This window comes from Vulpes lagopus, chromosome 17 (assembly GCF_018345385.1).
Source record: "Vulpes lagopus strain Blue_001 chromosome 17, ASM1834538v1, whole genome shotgun sequence".
NCBI lineage: Eukaryota > Metazoa > Chordata > Mammalia > Carnivora > Canidae > Vulpes > Vulpes lagopus.
The window spans coordinates 39,125,691-39,149,152 of NC_054840.1; the positions used below are offsets into that span (position 1 = coordinate 39,125,691).

General features: G+C 48.0%; 1 protein-coding gene across 2 annotated transcripts; it reads right to left on the bottom strand.

The window, feature by feature from the left end:
• Positions 1-258: 258 nt before the first annotated feature.
• On the bottom strand, positions 259-23,255 carry CMBL (carboxymethylenebutenolidase homolog). 2 transcript variants are annotated; one of them, XM_041731518.1, is made up of 6 exons: positions 23,079-23,244; positions 10,307-10,540; positions 8,197-8,304; positions 4,228-4,370; positions 2,032-2,123; positions 259-1,011 (listed from the first exon to the last, which is right to left on the bottom strand). In XM_041731518.1, the coding sequence occupies exons 2-6, from the start codon at positions 10,519-10,521 to the stop codon at positions 832-834; spliced, it is 738 nt and encodes a 245-aa protein (XP_041587452.1). In that variant the 5' UTR covers positions 10,522-10,540; positions 23,079-23,244; the 3' UTR covers positions 259-831. The 2 variants fall into 2 exon arrangements, with proteins under 2 accessions (XP_041587452.1, XP_041587453.1); XM_041731519.1 differs by lacking the exon at positions 8,197-8,304 and having other exon boundaries at positions 23,079-23,255.
• Between the last annotated feature and the right edge of the window lie 207 nt (positions 23,256-23,462).

Consider the following 23,462-nt stretch of genomic DNA (forward strand, 5'->3'; position numbering starts at 1 on the left):
GATCGAGTCCCAGGGGCTCCCCACAGGGAGCCTGCTTCTCCCTCTGCCTGTGTCTCTGCCTCTCTCTGTGTCTCTCATGAATAAATAAATAATAAAATTCTAATAAAAAATTAAATGAAAAAATAAACTCTAAAAACTGAACCCCAACCCTGTGCACTGCCATCCTTCTGAGTGAATGCATGAGTGATTTCTGATGCAGGCCCCAGCCCTGAGCCCCGCGAATGCCCGTGTTTTGGAAAATCACCTCCTAGGAAACAGTCAGTGTAACCCATGGTTCTTTATTAGCTTTTAGAAAAAGCCACACATTCAAAAAGTAAGCTTATGGGCTTGATAGAATTAGGTCAATGAAACCCTATTTTAACCTCAGGATCTCTCATAATGAAATTTATGAACATCACAGATTCTTCTGCATTGAGACAGATAAATGCCCAATTAAGCTGGGCTTTGAATCTGAGTTAATACTTCATGTTCTTCATGGCTTTGGCACGTTAATCATTTTAAAGGATGTACTTAATTAAAAATCATGAAGTCCACACCGGAGCTGTCAGCTGGTCCATAAACAGCCCTAGGTTTTTACTAATAGTTAGGATATTACTCTATCATCCAAATTCTTCAGGTACTGACCTGGTTTGGGGTTTTTTTAATGCGTTAAAAGTTAAATTATACCATGCATTGCCATTTTCTACTGAATGTATGTTTCAGATGGAATAATGAGTTTCAGGATTCCTTGATGTATTTTATATAAAGTGAAAATTAAATCAAATGACCCCAGTATCCCAAAGCAAATTTCTGGATGCAAACTATTTTGAGGAAGTTTATACTTGGCTGCGGCTAAACGTACTTGTGCAACCACTCAATCAAATTCCTTCTTGCTTCATCTATATAGGGCTTGTCTTCTGCTGAACAATCTTCTCTCTTTCGATGCACGAAGCCATGGGTTTGCCCAGAAAATGTTTTAATTTGATATTCCACTTTGCAGTGTTTTTTCAACTTCTGAGTCAACAAAGACACCTGATGTGCAAAAGATATGATGGTATGATTTTAACAATCTAGTCATATTTCCCATCCTCCAAACACTCTCTGAATGCTCATGAAAGAAAGTTAACATCAGTGCCTTAAATTCTGTTGCTATCATGAATTTTTTTTCTTTTAATTTTATAACTAACACAGTCCTTACCTCTGGCAAAGGATAGGATTTTGAACATATAAAAATGACACAACACCAGTTATTTGAAACTGTATAAATATCTTTTGTATAACATTCAACAAAATATTCAAGAATAAACTATTTTAAATTTGTATTAATATAATGTATTAATTATGAATAACAACAATAATTTCTAAACGATTGCTTGTATGCCACAGTTCTGCTTTTTTCTTATCAACATGCTGGGGGTTTAACATGTCCAAGTTTTTTTTTTTTAAAGTTAAGCTGTGATCCCCAACGTGGGCTCAAACTCACGACCCTAAGATCAAGAGTTGCAAGCTCCAATGACTGAGCCAGCCAGGAGCCCCCACACCCACGTCTTTAGCGACACACACTTTATCTTAACTCATGGGTTCCACATGGGATGGTGGAGAGGCAGGGCCTGCTTCTATGCCCAGTAACTAGGCCAGACCTGGAGCACTTTGTGGGGGTTATGGCCCTTAAGTCCCCAATAACACCCACCTTTAAAACTTTAATGTTGAAAAATATTTGGAGCAACAAATGAACCCTTTGGAACATTTTCCCTGAAAGGTCAGATCATGTTATTAAATACAGAAATGAGAAGAGGAGGGTCATCTGGGTGGCTCAGTCACTTAAGCGTCAGACTCTTGATTTCAGCTCAAGTCATGATCTCAGCGTCTTGAGATGGAGCCCTGGGTCCGGGTCCGGGTCTGGCTCCACGCTCAGCAGGGAGTCTGCTGGAGGATTCTTTCTCCATCTTCCTCTGCCCCTCCACCAGCTCAAGTACACGCACTCCCTCTAAATACATAGATCTTAGAAAGACAAGGAAAGAAGGAAAGAGAAGAGGAAAGAGGTCAACTTACTTGCTCAAGAGGAATCACAGCATCATTTTCAGCAAAAATGAACAATGTGGGGTTCTTTAAACTGTGCACATCTTCAGAATCCTTGATGATGCCTGGAAGATGAAGACAGGAACACGGGGTAGGACTTCCATTCATGGGCCTCAGAAATCTATGTGGGTTTGGTTTGATTTTTCAAAGTAAAATATGTGCTTTGGTGTTTGGCTTATTTCCTTTTTAGCAATTCCACAGATGTGGCGTGGCCTATAAAATTAATCTCAAAGAGAAACTGATCTCATCAGACCTTCCCGCTCTTCCCTTCCCTACGAGTCAGACCATAAATAATGGAATAGGACCTTGCTGTCTGCTTGGCTTGCAAAGAGACAGGAGCAGCCCGAGAAATGCTCCCTGTAGGACCTGCCTTCAACTACCAAGAGGTGAGAAACGTTCATATCGGGACCATCTGCCCTATTGTTCTAGAAGCCTCTCACGGTCCATGAGCCCTGCAGCCTCTGACCTCAGTATGCCCAGTGACTTCATTCCCAAGGCGGGGTGGCTGTTTCATGAGGTATCTGTGCTCAGACAAGACCATGCTTGTGACGTCTTGGGGGTGCCCGCAGGTCCTCACAGGCCGTCTGTAAAAGTTCCCTGGCGTCCTTCATTTCAGAATTTTAGCGAGCATTTGGTCAAAGCCCGTTCTGCCTCGAGGATTCAGACTGCGGTGTGCCCGCTGCTGGAGGAAAACGGGCCAGAGTCTTGCACTCTAATGCCATGTTAAGGTAAGAGCTGCGTTAAAGGGTCATTCTGACGCTCGATAAGGGAGTTTTATTCAACAGGGACCTCTAAACGGGGTTTTGCTGCAGGGGAGAGAGGTCACTCAAGCCCAGTACCCCAAGGACAAGTGGGGATTTAGGGTTGAGGAGCAGGGTCAGGGCAGTGAATGGAAAATCACTACGAGGAAACAGAGTAAGACTCTGGCTGGATGATGCACAGGATTCTTGCTGCCATGAAGGGGGGTTTGGGGTGAGGGATTTGGTCAGACAACCCAAGTGGGGGGTGCTCGCTAAACTGCCCCAATGGGGAAGGACAGAGCCCAGCCGGGGCCCCGTCAGACGACTCACAGGTGAGCCTGACTCAGGTGTGGTGGGGACAGGCCCCGGCCGTGGGAAGCAGCAGCGGGTACCTCCTGTGTCCAGGTCCCGGGCAGCACAGCCGAGCTGAGCAGCCCGGAACCGCCCCTCACCTGTCCTCACCTGTCCTCTCCGGGAGGCGGGCAGCCACAGGAAGGCCCGGCCACCAGGCTGGACAGCGCCGTGGGGCCTCCAGCCTCCCAGTCCCCACAAGCCCCGCAATTCGTGCAGGGTGCAGGGCGTCCAGGAGGGGGCGCCGGCGAGGCGTCCAGGAGGGCCGCCGAGGCTAGATGGGGGGGGCACGGGGGCGGGGAGGGGGGCGGCCCACGGGGGGAAGGGGCCTGGGACAGCCTTCTCCGGCGCCCAACCGCACCTGACCCTTACTAGCTTGCCTGCAAGTTCGTACTTAAAGGATTTTTTTAATGCTAAAAGTAAGCAAAAACACCACAGCAAGAAACCATTAGTCCAAATAAGAATCCTTAGTACCATCATGAAAGAAAGCCAAATTTCCTTTTTTTTTTTTTTTTTGACATTTTTATGGTCTGCTTCTCGATCATGAACTTAGTATGCCATTCCTATATACAGGTATGTTCTTATTTCATTGCTATGATACCGGGGTTGTTGCTGCTACTTACATTTTAGAGTCTTTTCCTTTTCTTTCCTTCCTTCCCTGTGTGTGTGTATATGTATATATATGTAGTGTGTACGCAGTTGAAAATAACGCATATCTCGGGAAAATATGTTCATAGATGTTCCTTATAAAAAATAGTGCTTGATATTAACCATTATCACAGAAATAAATGTCACCCTCTTCACCCTAGGTGAAGAATCAAGCCCTTGGGTTAGGTGACCTTCCCAACAGCTGGCTCTTGGGACCCAGATGCCACAATCCCAGTGACGTCCTCTGGTCACTGTATTACAAACCTCCACCTCTACTTTCAGATTTTAAAGCCAATTTCCTTAGGTTGGGCCATCTCTGCACCATGGGGCTGTGTGTTGCTCTGGAACTGTTAGCTTGGGAAGCAGCTCAGGACCGTCACTCGACCACTCCTCCCATTTCCACTGTGTAAAATGTACAAGGCCTACTCACCGTAGACGGACACCCCTGCCCTGAATTCTGGGTACTTCATCATCACGTGATGGACGGCCACGCCACCCCAGCAGAATCCCACAATGCCAATTTTCTGGGCATGACACTGTTGTTTCAGATACTTCAAGACGGCATCAACCTCTCTAGAACAGAAAGTTATTCAAGAATCAACAGACAGAGATCACTTATATGTGGAATCCAAACAGCCAAACTCAGAGAAGCAGAGTAGAGTGGTTACCAGGGGTGGGCCATGAGGAAATGGGGAAAGACTGGACAAAAAACACAAACTTACAGTTAAAAGACTGATGAGTTTGGGGTTGTGGTGTGCAGCCTGGTGACTAGAGTTAATAATACTATATTCTATACTTGCAGGTTGCTAAGAGGAAAGACCCTAAGTGTCCACACCACAAAAAAGAAACAGTAACTATGTGATAGGTAGAGATGTTAGTTAAGGCTGTGCTGGCAATCATTATGCAAAATATAAATGTATTAAATCAACACGGTGTACACCTGAACTTTACACAACATTATGTGTCAACCGTGTCTCAGTAAAGCCACGGGGGTGGGGGGTGCAGACCAAAAAACATCAAGAGATATTTTACGAGTCCTGGGGAGTGCGCTGGGCAGCAAGTGCTCTGCCGATGGATGGTAACAGGGCTTCAGCAGCAGCTAGTTCTTCCCTGAGGTTCTAAGATTCCGACTTTTGGAGCTCTGTCCTCACCACGGGCACATCTCCCCACGGGCCTCTCTAACCAAGCACAGCCTCTTCCAACCACCTGACAGGGCTGCAGGCTGGCTCTTTGCAAACCACAAATCAGACCAGCTCACATCCCAGCTGAAAGCTGAGCCCCGGCCTTCCACAGCCTCAGGATAAAGGCCAAAGCCCTAAGCACAGCTCCTAAAACCTGATCCCAAGATCCGCCCCCATAGAGCACCCCAGCCTATTCTCCCCTGACAGGCACCAGGCCCAACTGGGCACCTCCCCAAACTCTCTGACTTGGCACATTCACTCTCTCAGCTAACATCCCAACTCTGTACCGCCTGTCCCTTCCTGTGCCCAAACAGCAGAGTAGAATTTGGAAAGCCATCAGCACTATTTAAACCAGGAGAGGACCAAGAATAGTGGCCCTGTCTTTGCAAATGGTTCATTTGCAAATTGGTTGCTTGGAATTCGGTGCATTTCCAACTAGAAGCAATACACCCAAATGGAAGTAGGGAAGCGAGGCCAGCCAGAAAGTTCTGTATGATCTGATAAGGAAGAAATGCTGCTTACAATTTAAAAAAGAAAACGAAAGCCTTTCTATTGCACTTCCTTTCCCTTTTAATCATAGCATATCCTTGAGCACATTTAAATATATGTATCCTACCACTGCATACAAGCAGTTATATTCATGACATGAGCAATAATTAATTCTGCAAAATAACATGGAAAAAGCAATAGTTCTTGACATTTGTGGTTGTAAATTTTCCTTGAATGCTTTGATCTTAAGAATAACGGCCTTAATTAGAAGGGACAGGAAGGAAGAGGCCATTTCTATAAAAATACTTTAACTCAAGTGAACATGTCTTTGCTTGTGTTGCTCTGCATGTGTTCCCCACTTTTCAGGGAGCATCAGGGTTTAGCTTCTTCCCCCCACCTCCCCTCGACTCCCCCCATCTCCCCACACCTTGGAGGACTCTGCCCTCAGTTCCAGGAGTGAAGTTGTGTGGCTCAGGCTGACCATCAGAGGACTGCAATCTCGTAGCAATGACCAGTCCAAGGATGGACCTGCGACTGAGCCATACCATCAGGGCATAATGAGAATTTTGTTGGGTTGCTGGAAAAGAGACCAATGGAAGGCTGGAGCTGCTGCAGCCATCTTGCCACCCAAGGGCAAAAGCTGCCTGAGAATGGAGCCAGCCTACAGGCAATGAAGCAGAGAAATGTTGGAAGGCAAGTCCTGGAGATAGTTTCTGCACTCTGAAACCAGCCCCTGCTTGAAGCCAGAAACTACCTCTTTGCAGTTCTACAAACCAAGAAATCCCAGGACTGCTGAAGCAGTCAGCATTTAAGATTTAAGATGGGTCTTCTGTTACTTACAAACAAAAACACCTGACCATATAAAGGTTTTCAGTCTCCCTTTCAAAGTTAGTGTCTCTGGTTTTTAGGTTTTGTTTTGTTTTTTGAAAGAGAGCACACGGAGGGGGGGGGTGGAGAAGGAGGGGGAATCTTAAGCAAGCATGAAGTCCAATGTGTGGGGCTCGCTCTCATGATCCTGAGACCATGACCTGAGCCACAACCAAGAGTTGGATGTGTAAACCACTGAGCCACACAGGTGCCCCGCCATTTTTATTTAAAATGCGTGGCTCTCCTTTTCGTCCGTGGAAGAGTGCCACCGGGCTGCTCCAGCACCTGCCAGAAACGATCCCTCTGCTTTGTATTCACAAACGGAAGGCAGACCCACACAGCTCCTCATCAGAAGGCAGCAAAACATCCTATTCTCCCCCACGCCAGCCCCATGGCAAGCTGGACTTCACATCCACACCCCAGTCTCTGTGGCTCTCTTGTGTTTCTACCTCTAACTTTCCCTTCACTTCTTGCTTCATTTTGGTTTCAGGGGGTTGCAGGTCCCCTGGGAGGGACCTGGAAGAGGTAAGTGTGCAGGAGGGTGTTTGCCGGGAATCTCAGGGCCCCCTTCCAACCGCAGGAAGGGCAGGAAGGGAGCAGGGCCAGGCAGGGGGAGAAGACAGCTGTGGCACAGTGTCCACATGGGCCTCAAGCAGCTTCTCAGGGGAGCTCAGAGCCAGGGTGGCCCCTGAGGATCTGCCTGACTTGAGGTGGGGAGCCAGGCCTTCATACCCCTGTAGGGAGGCTCCTCAGGCTGGGGCAGAGGAAGACAAGGTAGCTGACATCCCAGACGCAGTCCACAGGCAGCTGATGGACTGATCTCCCGCCCATAAGGCCCTGAGGTGACCCGCTGGTTAACACGGCCCCGGGTGCAGATACTCGGCCATGCCAGGAGGCCTGCCAGCAGGCTCAGGGGACAGAGGGGCCAGCAGCCCTGGGTTCAGCTCTGATGGTGGAAAAAATGAGCAGAGAGTTAGTTCCAAGGACCAAGAGGCCACAGGCCAGAGACCACATTCTTAGCAGCTTCCCCAATCTGGGCTGGGGGAGCAGCTTATCAAACCTCAGGCCCATGTCAGGCAACAGGGAAGGAGAGTGTTCAGAAGGATAAATGGCCAAGGTGAGTCACAGCTGGTGTGGGGGGAACCCTCCATGCTTAGTCCAGACCCAAAGGGGGTGTCGGAGTGGCAGCTGAGCGCTCTGATCCAAGCTTCTGGGCCGCTGGAGCTAATTCAGTAAAAGGCTAAAATCCCGGGGGATCCCCCTCATTTCACACTGCTCCCTGGGCCCTGGCAAAACCGCAGCCCTGGCCTGGTAGGTCTGGTGTAAAGACCCAAAGTCCTCTCAGAGGGGCAGGTGGGGTCCGGTCTAGACAAGGGGTGGGGGTGGCCCAGTGGGTTTCCAATCATCTGGGCAGTAAGGGGCTGGCCCTGCTCTGGTTTCTTTTCTCTGCTCCTTGTCTCGGCTGGTTCTGCAGCCAGGACAGGAAGGAAGGAGTGTTGACCCTCTGGATCCTGAAAGCCTCCCTGTAAAGGGAAATTGCCCACCCACACTGTGGTGCATCGACCAAGTTCCCTTGGCAGTCATGCATGAAGCTTGGGGGAAGGGGGGATGGCAGATGAGCCTGCGGAGGCAGCAGGAGTGCTTGCTGGTGGCCCACCTTCCAGGCCACCCACGGCGCTAAGTGAAAGCAGCTGGACAAACTCTGTTAGCCGTGGCCATGGAAGCCCCCCATGAAGGAGGGTGAGTAGGTGTCTGAACGGTGAAGCTGTACCCCCTTCTCCCTCCAGCCCCTGCTCTCCTGGGTGCCCTGGGGCAGGGAGGCCAGGGGAGGGAGGGTGACACAAACATGCGTGATAACTTACTTATCAATTTTTCTGGCATCTCTTGTTTTCAACCACTCTGGGAAGGTGGACCAGTCCCCAGAAGGATGCCAGGGTTCTTGCCCTACAAAGAAGTCTGGAACGATGGCCCTGCAAAATAGGATATGAGCTGCTCTTCATTTCAGAGCTGTGGGTATTTGCTTACATTCGTTAAGAAACTTGCTATGTTGGTGATTCTGAATCACAGAAGAAAAGTGGTGGCCACGGAAGCCAACTTTGATCCCATCAAAGAGCCAGCTGGCACCAGGCCAGGCCACTTGGGATTTCACAACAGTAGGTGCTCGGCCTCTGGCAGCCTGCTTATAGCCCAGCCCATCTGAGATGATGGGGCAATCGGCCAGGCACGCTCCTGACAAGATTCATGGCACAGAAGGGAGCCCTGGGTGACAAGGCCGTGGGTGGGGTGAGCACAGGGTTCCCCCTGCCCCACCTCCTGAGGAGTCCCATCGCTTGGCTGGCCTTTTGCATCAGCCCAGGTCAGAAGGTACACCTGTGTAGCACGTCCAGTCACTATGACCAAGCAATTTTCCCCAGCCTCCTCCCAGGATGCCAACAGGACACAACCTCCTGTGCAGAGGGGAAGGCCTCATGGGGAGGCCTAAAAAGGGCCACGAGAGAAAACAAGCTGGGTCCCTGAATACGTGTCCATCCTCCATGCTAGTCAACCCTGGAGGGTGGGTCCACACTGGCCAGAGACTCGCTTCCCAAAATAAAGGCCATTGCCATGGATGGAGGAACCGAGCTCTTCCCGTCAGAAGGGAAGGAACATCTGGGTCAGAAGAATCCAAGTTCAAGTCCCAGTCCTGCCCCGTCTGCCCTGTAACCCTAACAAGTCACTTCCTCACTTTTAGCCCCATTTTCTTGGCTGAACAGACTGCACTCTGCACCGCCACCCTCAGAGGATGATTGTGAGGGCAAAGGAGTTGGATCAGTGGGAGAGAGGTTTGCAGGCACAGGCTTCTTTGGTCATCTTTTATGTTCTGCCTCCAAATAAATGAGCTACCGTGAGACAACAGGAGCCACGGTCCCGTGCAAGCTGCCTGCCGGCTGCAGTGGGAGCCTGCAAGCTCTACCTGGTGGCTCAGGGCAGGCCCATCCTGGGGCGGTTGTTGGGAGGATGAAGGACAGTTACCCCTGTAACGCACTAGCTCAGGCTCCGGCAGAGCCAGAGGGCCACCAGGCTTGGCCAAGGAGTTTATTACTGGGCTTGCCCCTAGAAACTTACGTTGCCTCGCAATGCACATGGAATCTGGGGGCATGAAAAAGTGATAACTCCAGTGGAAATCCTCTGTTCGGTCAGCACTAGCTTTGCATCATGTGACACAGGGTGTGCTTTCAAAGTGACCTCTCTTGTAGGAAAATGAAGTAGGTGCACACTTTGATTTGCAGCTTTTTGAGCCAACGAAGGAAACGGGGGTGCGCCACACTCAGGGCTGGCTGGGTCTTCAGCTTTCTGAAGCTAGAGGGAAGGAGTGGCTCGTCCTCTCCTCTGTGTTTGCTGACACTTTGCGGAGACCTGGTGTGGTGGGGAGCAGACAGGTGTATCTGCCAAAGGCGAGCACGCCACTAGATCTGACAAAGGCATAACCTTCGAGAGAGGAGTGAGGCCTCATGGTATCAGTTCTGGAAGCCTCTGTAACTCAAACAGGACAGCCTGTGTTGGCACTAGGATAACCCCGGGCGCCCTGCTGAAATCTGACCTGGGCTGAGATGCATCGAGGGCCAGAGGAGCAGATCCAGTTCAGAGCTGGTGAGTCTGCCCAAGGCGTCCAGTACCTGTGTCCAGGCAGGGCCCCACATCGGGAAATAACTCTGTCAGGGTCCGACAAGTCTATGGGGCCAGGCACGCCAAGGAGAAACTGAAGCCCCAGGCCTGGGTTGGGAGCAGTGGCTTCCTCTGGATGCCAGGTGGTGTTCTGGGTTCACTTGACATTCCCCATTTATCTGCACCCCGGAGAGATAAGGAAGTAGGTAGCCTAACTTAGAATGCAGTCGAGGTTTTTTGGTTTGGGTTTTGTTTTCCCAGAAGGGAACAAAAGAGATCACAGAAATTTGCATGAATTTAAGGAAAGCAACAGAACTTCATACGTACGTGTATCCATTTCCTGCGATCATGTCAGCCATGTATCGGGTATTGGGCAACTGCCAGCCAAAGATATCCTGGATGACAATCACAGCCTTGCCCGTGTCAAAGGGGGGTTTGGTGACATAAGCCTTGATGTGCTCCACTTGAACTTCACGCCCCATCCCTCCATACTCTAGCTTGTGGCCAATGTCACACGGACAGGGATAAGCCTCGTTAGCCATTGGAGAGATTTAAGTTGGGCTACAGAGAGAGAAACATGCATTATTTATATTCTGAATGGTGCAAATCCCAAGATTATATACAGTAAGCAAAACCAAGAGTATAGAAAAGAATTAATTTTAACTACAATCATAGTGTATTCATGGAGGAAATAGCTGGTAACTTGGGATTCTGATTGGAGCTAATAGGAATCCATTCCCATTACAAACACTAGAAATACCAGAGTGAACGTAACCAACAGACAAAAATTTAAATGGAGCTCATAGGAAAAATGGGCACAACCCCAAGCCAGCATTGGAAAGGAGACGTGAAGCCAGGTTCAAGGTGGCATGAGCAAATACAAGGGGAGCCTGGGGACGCTGGGGAGCAGGCAAGACCCAGGAATAAGCAGTGACACAACCCGGTGCTTAGGATTCTGTGTCCAGTGAAGCCTTGGGACCCTATGAGATGGAGGTTTGTGACTGAGACCCCATACACTGTCAGAGCTTCCAAAGGATTCTCTTTAGTGGGGAAAATAAAAACAAAAACAACAAAAGAAAAGAAAGAAAAGAAAACTCTACCAACTAGGACTAAAACCATGGTTAGAAAGCCCAGGGAGGGGAAGAAAGAAACCAATCCCCCAAAATGTCCACTACCCTTTCAGAGTAGGAATAGATTATGCAATTAACTGAACAACTGGCCCTGGGCAGAGAAATCCCTGGGCACAAGGCAGAAGGAAATGCAAATCTACTTAGAGCAAGACTTTCACAATCCATGACCAGAAAAACACTACCCATTGAAGACGGACGGTAGGGGGAAAAGCCTGAGGGCGGCTGGGGTCTGGAGAGAATTTGCAGGGAAAGCCAACTGTTTTTCTGGCAGATGGCACATGAAGGGGAATGAGGCAAAGAGGAGTCCGTGAAGATGAGGTTTTCTGCCCAAGCAACTGGAAGAGGACAGAGTGTTTTTAAATGAGAAAGAGGAGATTTGGGAAGAGCAGGTTTGAGGAGGTAGGGTCTTAAATGTGGGGCAATAAGTCTGCATTGTCTGTCAGACAAGCTCAGTGGACAGCTCATAACAAGAATTTCAGGGCAGGGGTCCAAGCTGAAACTATAAATTTGAGAATAGTCAGCAATCTACAGCCAAGCCTCGGTTTTTTTGCAGATTCCATGCACATGAATTTGCCTAGTTGCAAAATTTACTTGCAACTCCAAAATCAATATTTGCAGTGCTTTCGCCACCATCCACAGACTTTTGTAAAGCAGTGACAAGTCTGAGTCACTGACACGCACAGTCCCAACCAAGGTCTAACAAGGCCATGCTCTGCTTTCTCATCAGCTCCCACTGCAAACAAGCATCCTGTTTGCCTTCTGTTGAGTGCCACGTTTTCTGCATTTCAGTGCTTTTTGCTGGTGATTTCGTTATTTAAAAATGGACTCCATGCATAGTGCTGAAGAGCTGTCTCATGATCCAACGGGTACGAGGGCTGCAATGTGCCTCCAAAGACAATATGTACAGTAGACAAGCTTAGTTCAGGTATGTGCTACAGCTACTCATGATGGGTTCAATGTCAATAAGTTAACTGTATATTAAGTAAGGCGTATTAAACAAGGTTATGTACTGACCAGTTGACAGAAATGTGACCAGAGGCTCTCAGGAACCTACTGGTATTTCCCCTCGGAGCAGTGGTTCAGGATTTGCTGGTCCACTTGTCCATGTGACTTCACAGAACATGACTATGGCTGGCCCTCCAACAACACAGGTTTTAACTGCACGGATCCACTTAAACATGGATTTTTTTCAATAAATACAATCCAAGACTGTAAACGTATTTTCTCTTTTTTAAAATGTCTTAATGCTCTCTTTTCTGTAGCTTACTTCATTGTAAGAATGTGATATATAATACGTATAATATGCAAAATATGTATCAATCATCTGTTTATGTTACCAATAAGGCTTCAGGTCAACAATAGGGTATTAGGAGAAGTCAAAAGTTATGTGCAGATTTTGGATGCACGGAGGTCAGCATTCCTAACCCCCATGACCCCCATGTTGTTCAAGGGTCAACTATACTGTAAATAATGAGAATCAGCTGTACATAATATTTAAAACCTTGAGAGTGAATGACATAATGTAGGGAATGACAGTAGACAAAGAAGAGAAGGATCTAGAAGATCAGCCCTGGAGCCTTCACCATTAAAGGCTTTGGGAAGGTAAGAAGCAACAAGCAAGTGAGCCTGAGAAGAAATAGCAAGCGAGAGGGGAGGAACCCCCAGTCATGAGCCTGGAGTCACATGAATACAGGGTTTCAAAGAGGCAGAGTGTAGACCATGATGTTCTACAAGAGGACATGCCCTGAGAGATACAGATGGTTGGCTGCAGGGTTGAGCAACGTGGATGTCAGGGTGACCTCCATGGGAACAGGTTTGAAGGACCAGGATGAGCAAGACAGCAGCAGGCTGGAGAGAATGAGAGGAGAGAATCAGAGTGAATACAGAAGCTCTTCAAGGTTTTTGCCAGAAACAGGAGCAACGAGAGTGAGCAGAAGATGAAGGGAAGATAAGGCAACATGTCTTTCTATTTTTTAATGGAAGAAATCTCAGCACATTTATATGTGGATAAGAATGGTACCTCACAGAGGAAAAGAAAGCAAAACCAAACCGAACCAACGGTGAGAGGGGCGCAGGGGAATGGTCTCTAGCTAGGTGATAGGGAACAGGGTCAGCACGTGGAGAAGATCACCTTCCTAGGAAGCATGGATGGATCCTCCACAGTCCCAGGAGGTAAGGTGGAAGGCTGGGTGGCATCGGGGCAGGAGGCTATGGATGCTCCCTACTCACATCTGCTCAGAGACCTGAGAGCAGAGTCAACAGTGAGGGTGAGAGCAGGCGGGAGGTTGGATGGGTCAAGAGAAGTGAGAAAATGAAAGACCAGGGAAATGTGCACGGTCCCTGAGGCTGATCACTCCAGCCAGGTCCAGCAGCAGGATGGTGGTGTGAAGCTGGCACAGAGATGGAGTAGAACAGGACAGGGCTCTGGAGGTCATTACAGGGGCAGGAGTGCTTGGTGGATCCATGGCGGGAAGATGGACTGGCCAATAAAGGGGATAAAATGCGACACTGAGTGACCCAGGCAAGTAAACAGATCACAGTGGATCCCCACCTACCACGTAGCAGCCCTGCCACATGGTGAGAAACCTGAGTAGGAAAGCAAAAGTCATCTGTTAGAAGAAAACAGGAAATACAGGTTTCTTCAATCTTGGAGTAAAGAAGCATTTCTTACATGAGACCCAAAAACATAAACCATAAGGAAAAGAATTAATAATTTCATTAAGTACATAGTAGCCTGCTCAACTTCCATAACAAAATACCACAGGCTAGGCAGCGTACACAACAGAAATGTCTTTCTCACAGTTCTGGAGGCTGGGAGTCCCAGATCAGGGTGCTGGCGGGGTCAGGTGCTGATGGGGACTCTCCTCCTCACTTGTGGATAGCCTCCTTCTCCCTGTGTCCTCACACGGCACAGAGAGAGAGAGAGAGAACAAGCTTTCTGGCCTCTTCCTATTAGAGCACTAATCCCATCAAGGGGCTTCACCCTCATGACCTCATCTAAACCTAACCACTGAAGGCACCCCCTCCAAACACCATCACATTGGGGGTTACGGCTTCCACGGATGAACATAGGGGCAACACAATTCAGTCCATAGCAGTAGTCAACTGTAAAAATCACTTGTAGGACAACTGGGGGAAATTGAACTGACCAGAATTTGATGGTATTAAGAACTATGGTTAATGGTGGGGAAGGGGGGGATAATACTACCACAGTGATGGTTTGTGTGTGTGTGTGTGTGTGTGTACACAATCCTTACCTTTTATAGCTACATGCTGCTGTAAATACAGATAAAACTACTACATGTCTGGGATTTGCTTCAAAATAGCCCAGGGGGTGGTGGTGGGGGGGGAAGTTATTGTTATTCAAGATACAATTCTCAAAGCAGAAGACTTAGCATCTAGCTACGATATAGGAAGAATGTGGGGCACCTGGCTGGCTCAGTTGGTTAAGTGTCTGCCTTTAGCTCAGGTCATGATCTCAGGATCCTGGGACTGCACCCCATTCTCTGCTCAGCGGGAAACCTGCTTCTCCCCTTCCTTCCACCCCTCCCCTGTCTCTTTCTGTCTCAAATAAATAAAAATTTAAAATAAAAAAAAGATATTCAAAGAATTCTTATAAATCAACAAGAAAAAAGCAACCCAAGAGAAAAATGTTCCAAAGATAAGAACAGACAATTCACAAAATGGTACACTTGAATGGCACATATACTTATGCAAAGATGTTCAACCTCACTGGCATTTAAGAAATAATACTATTTTGTACATAAGACAGATACTATTGTGCATCTTGCAGATTGGGAAACGTCTGTTAGCACCAAGAGACGGTGTCCATGCAGGGAAAAGGGAGAGAATGTGAGCTGACCCAAACTCTGGAAAGCAGTCTGACAAGGTCTAGCAAGGTCAAAGATGCAGACACCCTGCAACCCAGAAATCCCACAGCTGAGTGTATTCCCTAGAAAAACTGACACCTCTGTGTGTGCACGTGCACACATGCACACTTGTGCACGTATGTGCTGAGTATGGAAGGGATGCTTTCGGCAGCACAGATGTGATGGCAATAACGGGAAGCAATCTGACTTTCAGGAGAACAGGATAACTTGTGATGTATTCATTATTGTGGCTTGACTTCTTTCCCCCAAAAAAACATGTTCAAGTCCTAACTCTCAGAACCTATAAATGTGCCCTTATTTGGAAATAGGATCTTTGCAGAGATAATCTAGTTAAGATGAGGTCAGGGCACCTGGGTGGCCCAGTCAGTTAAATGTCTGACTTTCGATTTCGGCTGAGGTCATGTTCTCAAGGTTGTGAGATGGGGCGGGGGGGGGGGGGGGACAGCCCCCAACCCACATCAGGCTCCAGGCTCAGCAGGGAGTCTGCTTGAGATTCTCTCCCTCTCCTTCTATCCCTCCCCATTTCAAATAAATAAATAAAAATATTTTTTTTTTAAGTTAAGATGAAGTCATACGGATTAGGACAGCTACTAACTCAATAACTAGTATCCTTTTAAGAGGGAACTTTAGATACAGAGGCACACAGGAGAGAAGATCATGGGAGGACACAGGCAGAGATCGAAGTGAGGCATACCAAGGAACGCCAGGGAGTGCCGGCAGCCATCAGAGACTAGGAGAGAGGCAAGGAAGGATTCCCCTCTGTAGGTTTCAGAGAAAGCATGGCCCTGCTGACACCTTCATTTTGGCCTTCTGGCCTCCACAACTGTGCGAACACATTCCTGTTGTCTTAAGTCACCTGGCTTGTGCTAATTTGTTGTGGCAGCCACGGGAAACAAATACAATTTGTACACAAATACAAGTACAATCATAAAAAGAGTATGGCAAAAAAAAAAAAAGAGTATTGCATAGCAGTTCAGTGAGCAAGCTACATGTATGCCAACCAATGTGATAAACCTTAAAATATAAGGCTATATAAAAAAGACAATGGCCTTTTTGATGCTAAAAACATATTAAAAAACACATGGGACTAAACACACCACCAGTGGTTACTGGTGAGAGAGAGGGTGAAGACTGCTGGCTTAATTGCATTTGTTACATTTTATTTCCTAAGAAAGTTTTGATTAAGGACAAAATGTCCACATTTTGTAAGCCTGGGTCACAGGAATATGGGTGGCTGTTATATTATTTCCTATATCTTCCAGAATATTCTAGAAAGAAAATAACTAAATTTTAAGGAAACACAAATCAAGAATTAGTCACTTACTCAAAGAAAATTTGAAACTATTCCTCATGGTTTTGTTTTCACAAGCTTGGTTATAAAACTATTAATAGTAGGAGAAGTCACAACAATCCACAGTAGCAAATTCTATGTCCAATGCGCTATTTGTGGACAGCCTGATTCCTTAGGCTGATTTCTTTTTTTTTTTTTTTTTAATTTAAATTCTATTTCGTTGGCATACAGTTCAACATTGGTTTCAGGAGTAGAGTTCCGGGGTTCATCATTTACACACAACACTCAGTGCTCATCACAAGTGCCGTCCTTAATCCCCATCACCCATCTAGCCCATCCCCACTCACCTCCCTCCATCAATCCTGTTTGTTCTCCACAGTAAGAGTCTCTCATGATTTGTTTCCCTCTCTCTTTTGCCCCCTCCCAAACATTCACCTGTTTTTTAAATTCCACATATGAGTGAAATCATACGGTAGTCATCTTTCTCTGATTGCCTTAGTTCACTTAGCATAATACACTCTGGCTCCCTCCACATCATTGTAAAGATTTCATTCCTTTTGATGGCTGAGTAGTATTCCATTGTATAAATATAAATGTGTGTGTATATATATACATACCATTTCTTCTTTACCCATTCATCAGGCAATGGACACTTGAACTGTTTCCATAGTTCAGCTATTGTTGATAATGCTGCTCTAAACATCAGGGTGCATGTACTCCTTTGAAGGTGTATTTTAGTATCCTTTGGGTAAATACTAGCAGTACAATTGCTGGATCATAGGGTAGCTCTATTTTTAACTTTTTGAGGAACTGCCATACTGTTTTCCAGAGTGGCTGCACCAGCTTGCATTCCCACCAACAGAGTGAGAGGGTTCCCCTTTCTCTGCATCCTTGCCAACACCTGTTGTCTCCTGTGTTGTTAATTTTAGCCATTCTGACAGGTGTGAGGTGGTATCTCATTGTGGTTTTGATTTGTATTTCCCTGATGATGAGTGATGTTAAGCATCTTTTCATATGTCTGTTAGCCATCTGGATGTCTTCTTTGGAAAATGGCTATTTATGTCTTCTGCTCATTTCTTAACTGGATTATTTGGTTTTTAGATGTGGAGTTTAATAAATTCTTTATAGATCTTGAATACCAGCCCTTCATCTGATGTGTCATTTGCAAGTATCTTCTCCCATTCCGTAGGTTGCCTTTAGTTTTGTTGTTTCCTCCACTGTGCAAAAGACTTTATCTTGATGAAGTCCCAATAGTTCATTTTTGCTTGTTTCCCTTGCCCCCGTTGATGTCTCTAGTAAGAAGCTGCTATACCCCAGGTCAAAGAGGTTGCTGCCTTCATTCTCCTCTAGAATTTTGACGGTTTCCTGTCTCACATTTAGGTCTCACATCCATTTTGAATTTACTTTCATGTATGGTGTAAGAAAGTGGCCCAGCTTCATTCTGCTGCATGTGGCTGCCCAGTTTTCCCACCACCATTTGTTGAAGAGACTTTTTCCCATTGGATATTCTTTCCTGCTTTGTTGAAGATTAGTTGACCATATATTGTGGGTCCATTTCTGGGTTTCCTGTTCTGTTCCATTGAACCTTGTATCTATTTTTATGCCAGTACCGTGCTGCTGTGATGACTACAGCTTTGTAATATAGCTTGAAGTCCAGAATCATGATGCCCCGAGCGTTGCTTTACTTTTTCAGGACTGTTTTGGCTATTCAGGGTCTTTTGTGGCTCCATACAAATTTTAGGATTGTTTGCTCTAGCTCTATAAAAAATGCTGGTGGTGTTTTGATAAGGATTGCATTAAATGTGTAGATTGCTTTGGTAATACAGACATTTTAACAATGTTTGTTATTCCAATCCAAGAGCATGGAAAGTTTTTCTATTTCTTTAAGTCCTCTTCAATACTCTTTCATAAGTATTCTATACTTTTCAGAGTATAGATCTTTTCCCTTTTTGGTTAGGTTTATTCCTAGGTATCTTACGGGTTTTGGTGCAATAGTAAATGGGATTGATTCCTTGATTTCTGTTTCTTTTGCTTCATTATTGGCATATACGAATTCAACAGACTGCTGTTCATTGACTATATCCTGTGACATTGCTGGATTCATGTATTCTAGCAAGTTTTCAGTAGAGTCTTTCAGGTTTTCTACCTGAAAAGAGTATCACGTCATCTGCAAATAGTTTAACTTTTTCCTTGCCAATTTGGATGTCCTTGGGCTGATTTCTTACCTGAGTTGTCCTATGGAGACCGCAAAAACCCTGGCCATTACAAAGCAGCCTCAAGCCTGAATTTTTTTACTTTATCTTCAATTGATACCCACTTTCCAGAAGGAATGTGTATGGCCAGGAGATCCACCATCTGGACGGATCTGCACAAAGGGGCAATGGCCAGGAGAGCCTGGGTGTGGAGGGCTGGACTCCAGCCAGACCCATCTGCGGCACAGCAGCGCAGGGTGTGCTCAGGCCAAGGCCACAGGGCAGGCAGACGTCCTGCACAGACCACACCCACTGTGCTCCCAGGGAAAGAGCCTCAGAGAACACACCCTGGCAGCTCTACTGACTGGAGGATACATAAAATTTCTGCACATGCCTTTTGGGATTTTTTTTAAAAGATTTTATTTATTTGACACAGAGAGAGAGAGAGAGAGCACAAGCAGGGGGAGCAGCAGGCAGAGGGAGAGGGAGAAGCAGGCTCCCTGTCAAGAAGGGAGCCCGATGTGGGGCTTAATCCCAGGACCCCTGGATCATGACCTGAGCTGAAGGCAGACGCTCAACCACTGAGCCTCCCAGGTGCCCCACTTTCAGGATTTTGGCTTTGCCCTGCTCCTCCCCCAAAAGACACATTTGTTAAACGAGAATTTTCAGAAAACAGTAAAATCATGACTCTCATAAGATTTTTTAAAAATGAACACATTACGGATTTTATTTTATTCATATAAAAGGAGGGAATGAGGCAGATGTGACAACTGGTGTGAAGGGAGAAGGGAAAAAACACAGATGTGTTTGGAGTAAAAGCACACTGCGATTGCAAAGGGAGAGAAAACAGTTTTCCACAGGTGGGAGGAAGCCAATCGGTTCTCCACCAGGTAAGACAGAGCTGACGGAATCACTGGTTACCAGTGCCTTACAAAGAGTCGCAGTGGTGCCAAGACAATGAACGGGCCGGAGTCAGAAGACCCGAAAGGCTGTGCCACAGATGACAGAGGCTGTTCCACTGAGGCACGAGGTTCCTTCTGCACGACATTCACCACAAGGTCGTTCATAGGCACCAACAGGTTTCCTCCTGCGCGGGGAGGGGACTGTGGCCTGACGTACGGTGATGGCCTCATGTCAAGAAGGGCTCTCTGGGGTACCTGGCTGGCTCAGTCAGTAGAGCATGAGACTCTCGATCTCGGGGTTGTGAGTTTGGGCCTCGCGTTGGGTGGAGAAGGTACTTAAATCTTGAAAAAGAAGGAGAAGGAGGAGGAGGAGGATGGGGAAGAGGAAGAAGAAGGGGAGGAAGAGGAGGAAGACCAAGGAATAAAGAAGAGGAGGAGGAGGAACGAGGAGGAGGAGGAGGGCTTTTTCTGTTTCACGGCAGGTGGGCCTGGCAACACTCCCTAGCCACCCCAAAATCAGATCTGTGGTCTCCACTACCGAAGCCTCTGAAAGGCAGAACCCTCTTCACAGCACCAAGAATAACCAAGATGCGCCCCTGCAGAGGAGACCCTGACTGGCACCTTCCCTGGCGAGGCCACACTGGCGCTTGGCACTAACGCTCATGATCCACCATGACCTTCATGCAAGATGCCACAAACATGTGACTGACCTTAAGGCCACTCTCCCAAATTGACCTCTACAGCCCCTTACCCAAGACTCTCTCCTTCACCGAGCTCCTCTGAACTCTCTCCTCAAATAGATCCTGACCCTGGTTTCCAATGGCATCTCGGCCAAGTCCAGTTCCGGTAAGAATCCCGCCAAGTCAGTTTTGCAGAATCCCTGACCCTCTAAATCTAACCTGGCCCCTCATCCTCCCCTGCCCCACCCCCCCGGGGGGAGACCTGACCACACTGGCCTGTATTCTGCAAGAACCCTGTTAGGTCAGTTTTCCAGAACTCCCATTCCCTGTGATGTTTCCTCTTAGCCACTTCCCATCCATGGTCCCCTACTCCACTTGTTGGCTGTAAACTCCCACTTTCCTTTGTTTTTTCCAGAGTTGAGCCCAATATCTCTCCCCTCCTATAAAACCCCACTTCAGTGGTCCCTACACCTATCCTGATGATCCTGAATAAGGTCTCCAACCATTCTTTAACAAATGCCATGAATGAATGATTTGTTCTCTAACACCCCACAGCCCTGCTTCACACACCGAGCGCCTCGACATCAGCACAAGACCCAGGGCATCACTGGTGCTATCTGATCCGCCAATTCCAGGAGGCTACCCTGTCCTGCCCCCTCTCCTAACCTGAACCTTCCTGAGGCATTCCTTTGCCCCATAAATACCTGTGCTTCTGGACTTCTCTTTTGAACCAGTTATAACATCTGCATGGTTCCCTCTTTCATGAATAAAATAGAATCTTTAACATGTGCTCATTTAAGTTTTTTTAAGGCAATCTCTACACCCAACATGGGGCTTGAACTCACAACTCCAAGATCAAGAGTCGCATGCTCTACCAGACTGGGCCAGCCAGGTAGGTGCCCCAACATATGCTCATTTTTACATCTGTATGAGAGTATGATTTTACCCTTCGCTGAAAATTTTCTTTTAACAGTGCAACTGAACAACACTTCCTTTTTCTCACTGGAAGTCAAAAAGGCAAGGAACGGATGGTAAACTAATGGTCCAGCAAGTATAGATTTCCTGCTTGCATACCCTCAAGTACTTAAATAACTCAGAAGTTAGATTTCCCAATGCAATGAACTTCTCCAATAGAAACAGAGAAAACAGATTTCAATGAGCAAAGGGAATTGGCATCGATGGGACTGTAACCAGCAAAGAAGTCAAGGAACAAATCACTAGAAGCTTCAGAGATTTGGAAACCATCAGCAAGCAAAACAAAGGCTGAGAGATAACACAGGAAGGCTGTGGCTAATGGGGAAGACTCGGTGTTTTCCATTTACTGAGTAAAACACTGCAGGAACTTCCCTGGTAACTGATTTTTGATCATGCAGCTGGAAAGGCTCAGGCACAGCCCTACTTTTCCATCTACCCATCAGTAATCTAACAACACCAACAACTCCAGATATTTGTCAGCATTTTTTTTTAAGATTTTATTTATTTATTCATGAGAGAGAGAGAGAGAGAGGCAGAGACATAGAGGGAGAAGCAGGCTCCATGCAGTGAGCCCGACTGCATCCAGGGACTGGATCCAGGGACTCCAGGATCACGCCCTGGGCTGAAGGCAGGCACTTAACCGCCGAGCCACCCAGGAATCCCGTTTGTCAGCAATCATGCTTGTATTTTCCATAGAGTACAGGTCTAGGTAGCATTAATTAGAAAGGTAGATGTGAAGAGTGGCCTTTAAGCACGCCAATCACATGGCTGCCTTTGGCCTTCTCTCAAACTCTTCTGAGACCTGGATAGCATTTCCCCGGACACCTGTCCGGCTCACTTCTGACCACCTTGCTTTAAATGGACTTTGAAAACAACAGGTTGTATCTTCCAACAGCAAGTAGATCAAAAACACCTCCAACCCACATGACTGTGTGTGTGACCTGTACAGTCTTTCCGGGCAACACGTATCAAGTATCCAGCACCGAGGATGTCTTGATGCCTCTCTTCTAGAACCTCTCTAACCACTGGGGAAATACTGCCAAATGTGGATAATGATTTTTGAAGCCAGCGTCCATCTTGTCAGTTCAGATGAAAGAATGAACACGGGAGGCCCTATCTACCCCAGGCACAGCCAGACCACTCAAGGAACTTGTAGGCCTAGGCTCAAGGGATAAGAATGTGTGCTTAGGGCAGCCCCGGTGGCCCAGTGGTTTAGCGCCGCCTTCAGCCCAGGGCATGGTCCTGGAGTCCCTGGATCCAGTCCCACCTCAGGCTCCCTGCATGGAGCCTGCTCCTCCTCCCTCTCCCTGTGTCTCTGCCTCTCCATGAATAAATAAATAAATAAATTTTTTAAAAAAATGCTTGCTTAAATTTCTGACATGAGGAATACAGATATTTTCCAGATTGCAAGCCACCTGAGACGAAAAAGACCTCCTCCAGGGCACCAGGCAAAGTAGCATGAGTTCACCTGCTGGTATGAACCCATGGGCCTCCAATCAACAGTGGCCACCTTCTCAGGAGACCCCTTCCCCGAAGTTTGCCCTTAGAAGCCCGCATTTGCAAGCCACGTAGGATTCTAGACTTTCGAGCATTAGCTGTCCAGTCCTCCTGGGTGGCGCCGCGCCAATACATCAACTACCTTTCTCCTCTGCAGAAGCTCGATTGTCAATGTTTACTGACTTGCTGCACGTCTGCTGGACAAACTCCCACTCGGTTCGGTTACGTTCTGATGCAAAAACGCTCCCTCCTCCCCACAGGTTTATTTCGGTAAAAACTACGCGACCCAAACGTCCCACCTAGGGCAGTAATTGCAAAGAGTATTCAACGGCATGAAGGAGAGACCCAGACATTGCGGTAGCACGATTTCAACTGCGCCCTCCCAAGACGGGTCAAGCCGGCCGGGCTGCCCTCCGGGGCGACCTCCTGCCCCGCGTGCGGCGGAGCCCGGTTGGGAAAGGGGCTTCGACGGCTGCAGCCCGCCCCCGCGCCCGCTCGGCCTCCGGCAACCACGCGCGCCTGCGCCCGCGGAGCGCACCTACCTGCGGCCGAAGCCTGCGTCCGGCCCGCGCCCTGCCCGCGCCGAGGCGGCCCTCGAGCCCGACGGTGGGGGCGGGAGCCCGGGGCGGCCGCTGGGGCAGCCCGGGGGGCGGGGGACGGGGGCAGGCGCCTCCCCCGGGGCGGAAGTGGACGCGGTGACGGAGGGCGGCGGCTCCCCGCGGGCCAGTGGCGGCCCGGGATGCCCAGCCCCCCGGGAAGGCCGGCGGGGAGGGGCGGGGCGGGGAGGACGGAGGGGCGGGGCGGGGAGGACGAAGGGCAGGGGTGGAGGGGCAGGGAGGGGAGGGGAGGGGAGACCTGGGGGGCACGGGGTGGGGGTCAGGGCGGGGAGGCCTGGAGGGCAGGGGGTGGGGGGGGCAGGGAGGGGA

Coding starts and splice junctions, on each gene's coding strand:
- CMBL (XM_041731518.1), bottom strand. CDS start 10,521: ATGGCTAACGAGGCTTATCCCTGTCCGTGTGACATTGGCCACAAGCTA. Junction 8,305..10,306: donor ATCGCAGGAAATGGATACAC/GTACGTATGAAG, acceptor CCTATTTTGCAG/GGCCATCGTTCCAGACTTCT. Junction 1,012..2,031: donor CTGTGATTCCTCTTGAGCAA/GTAAGTTGACCT, acceptor TTTGCACATCAG/GTGTCTTTGTTGACTCAGAA.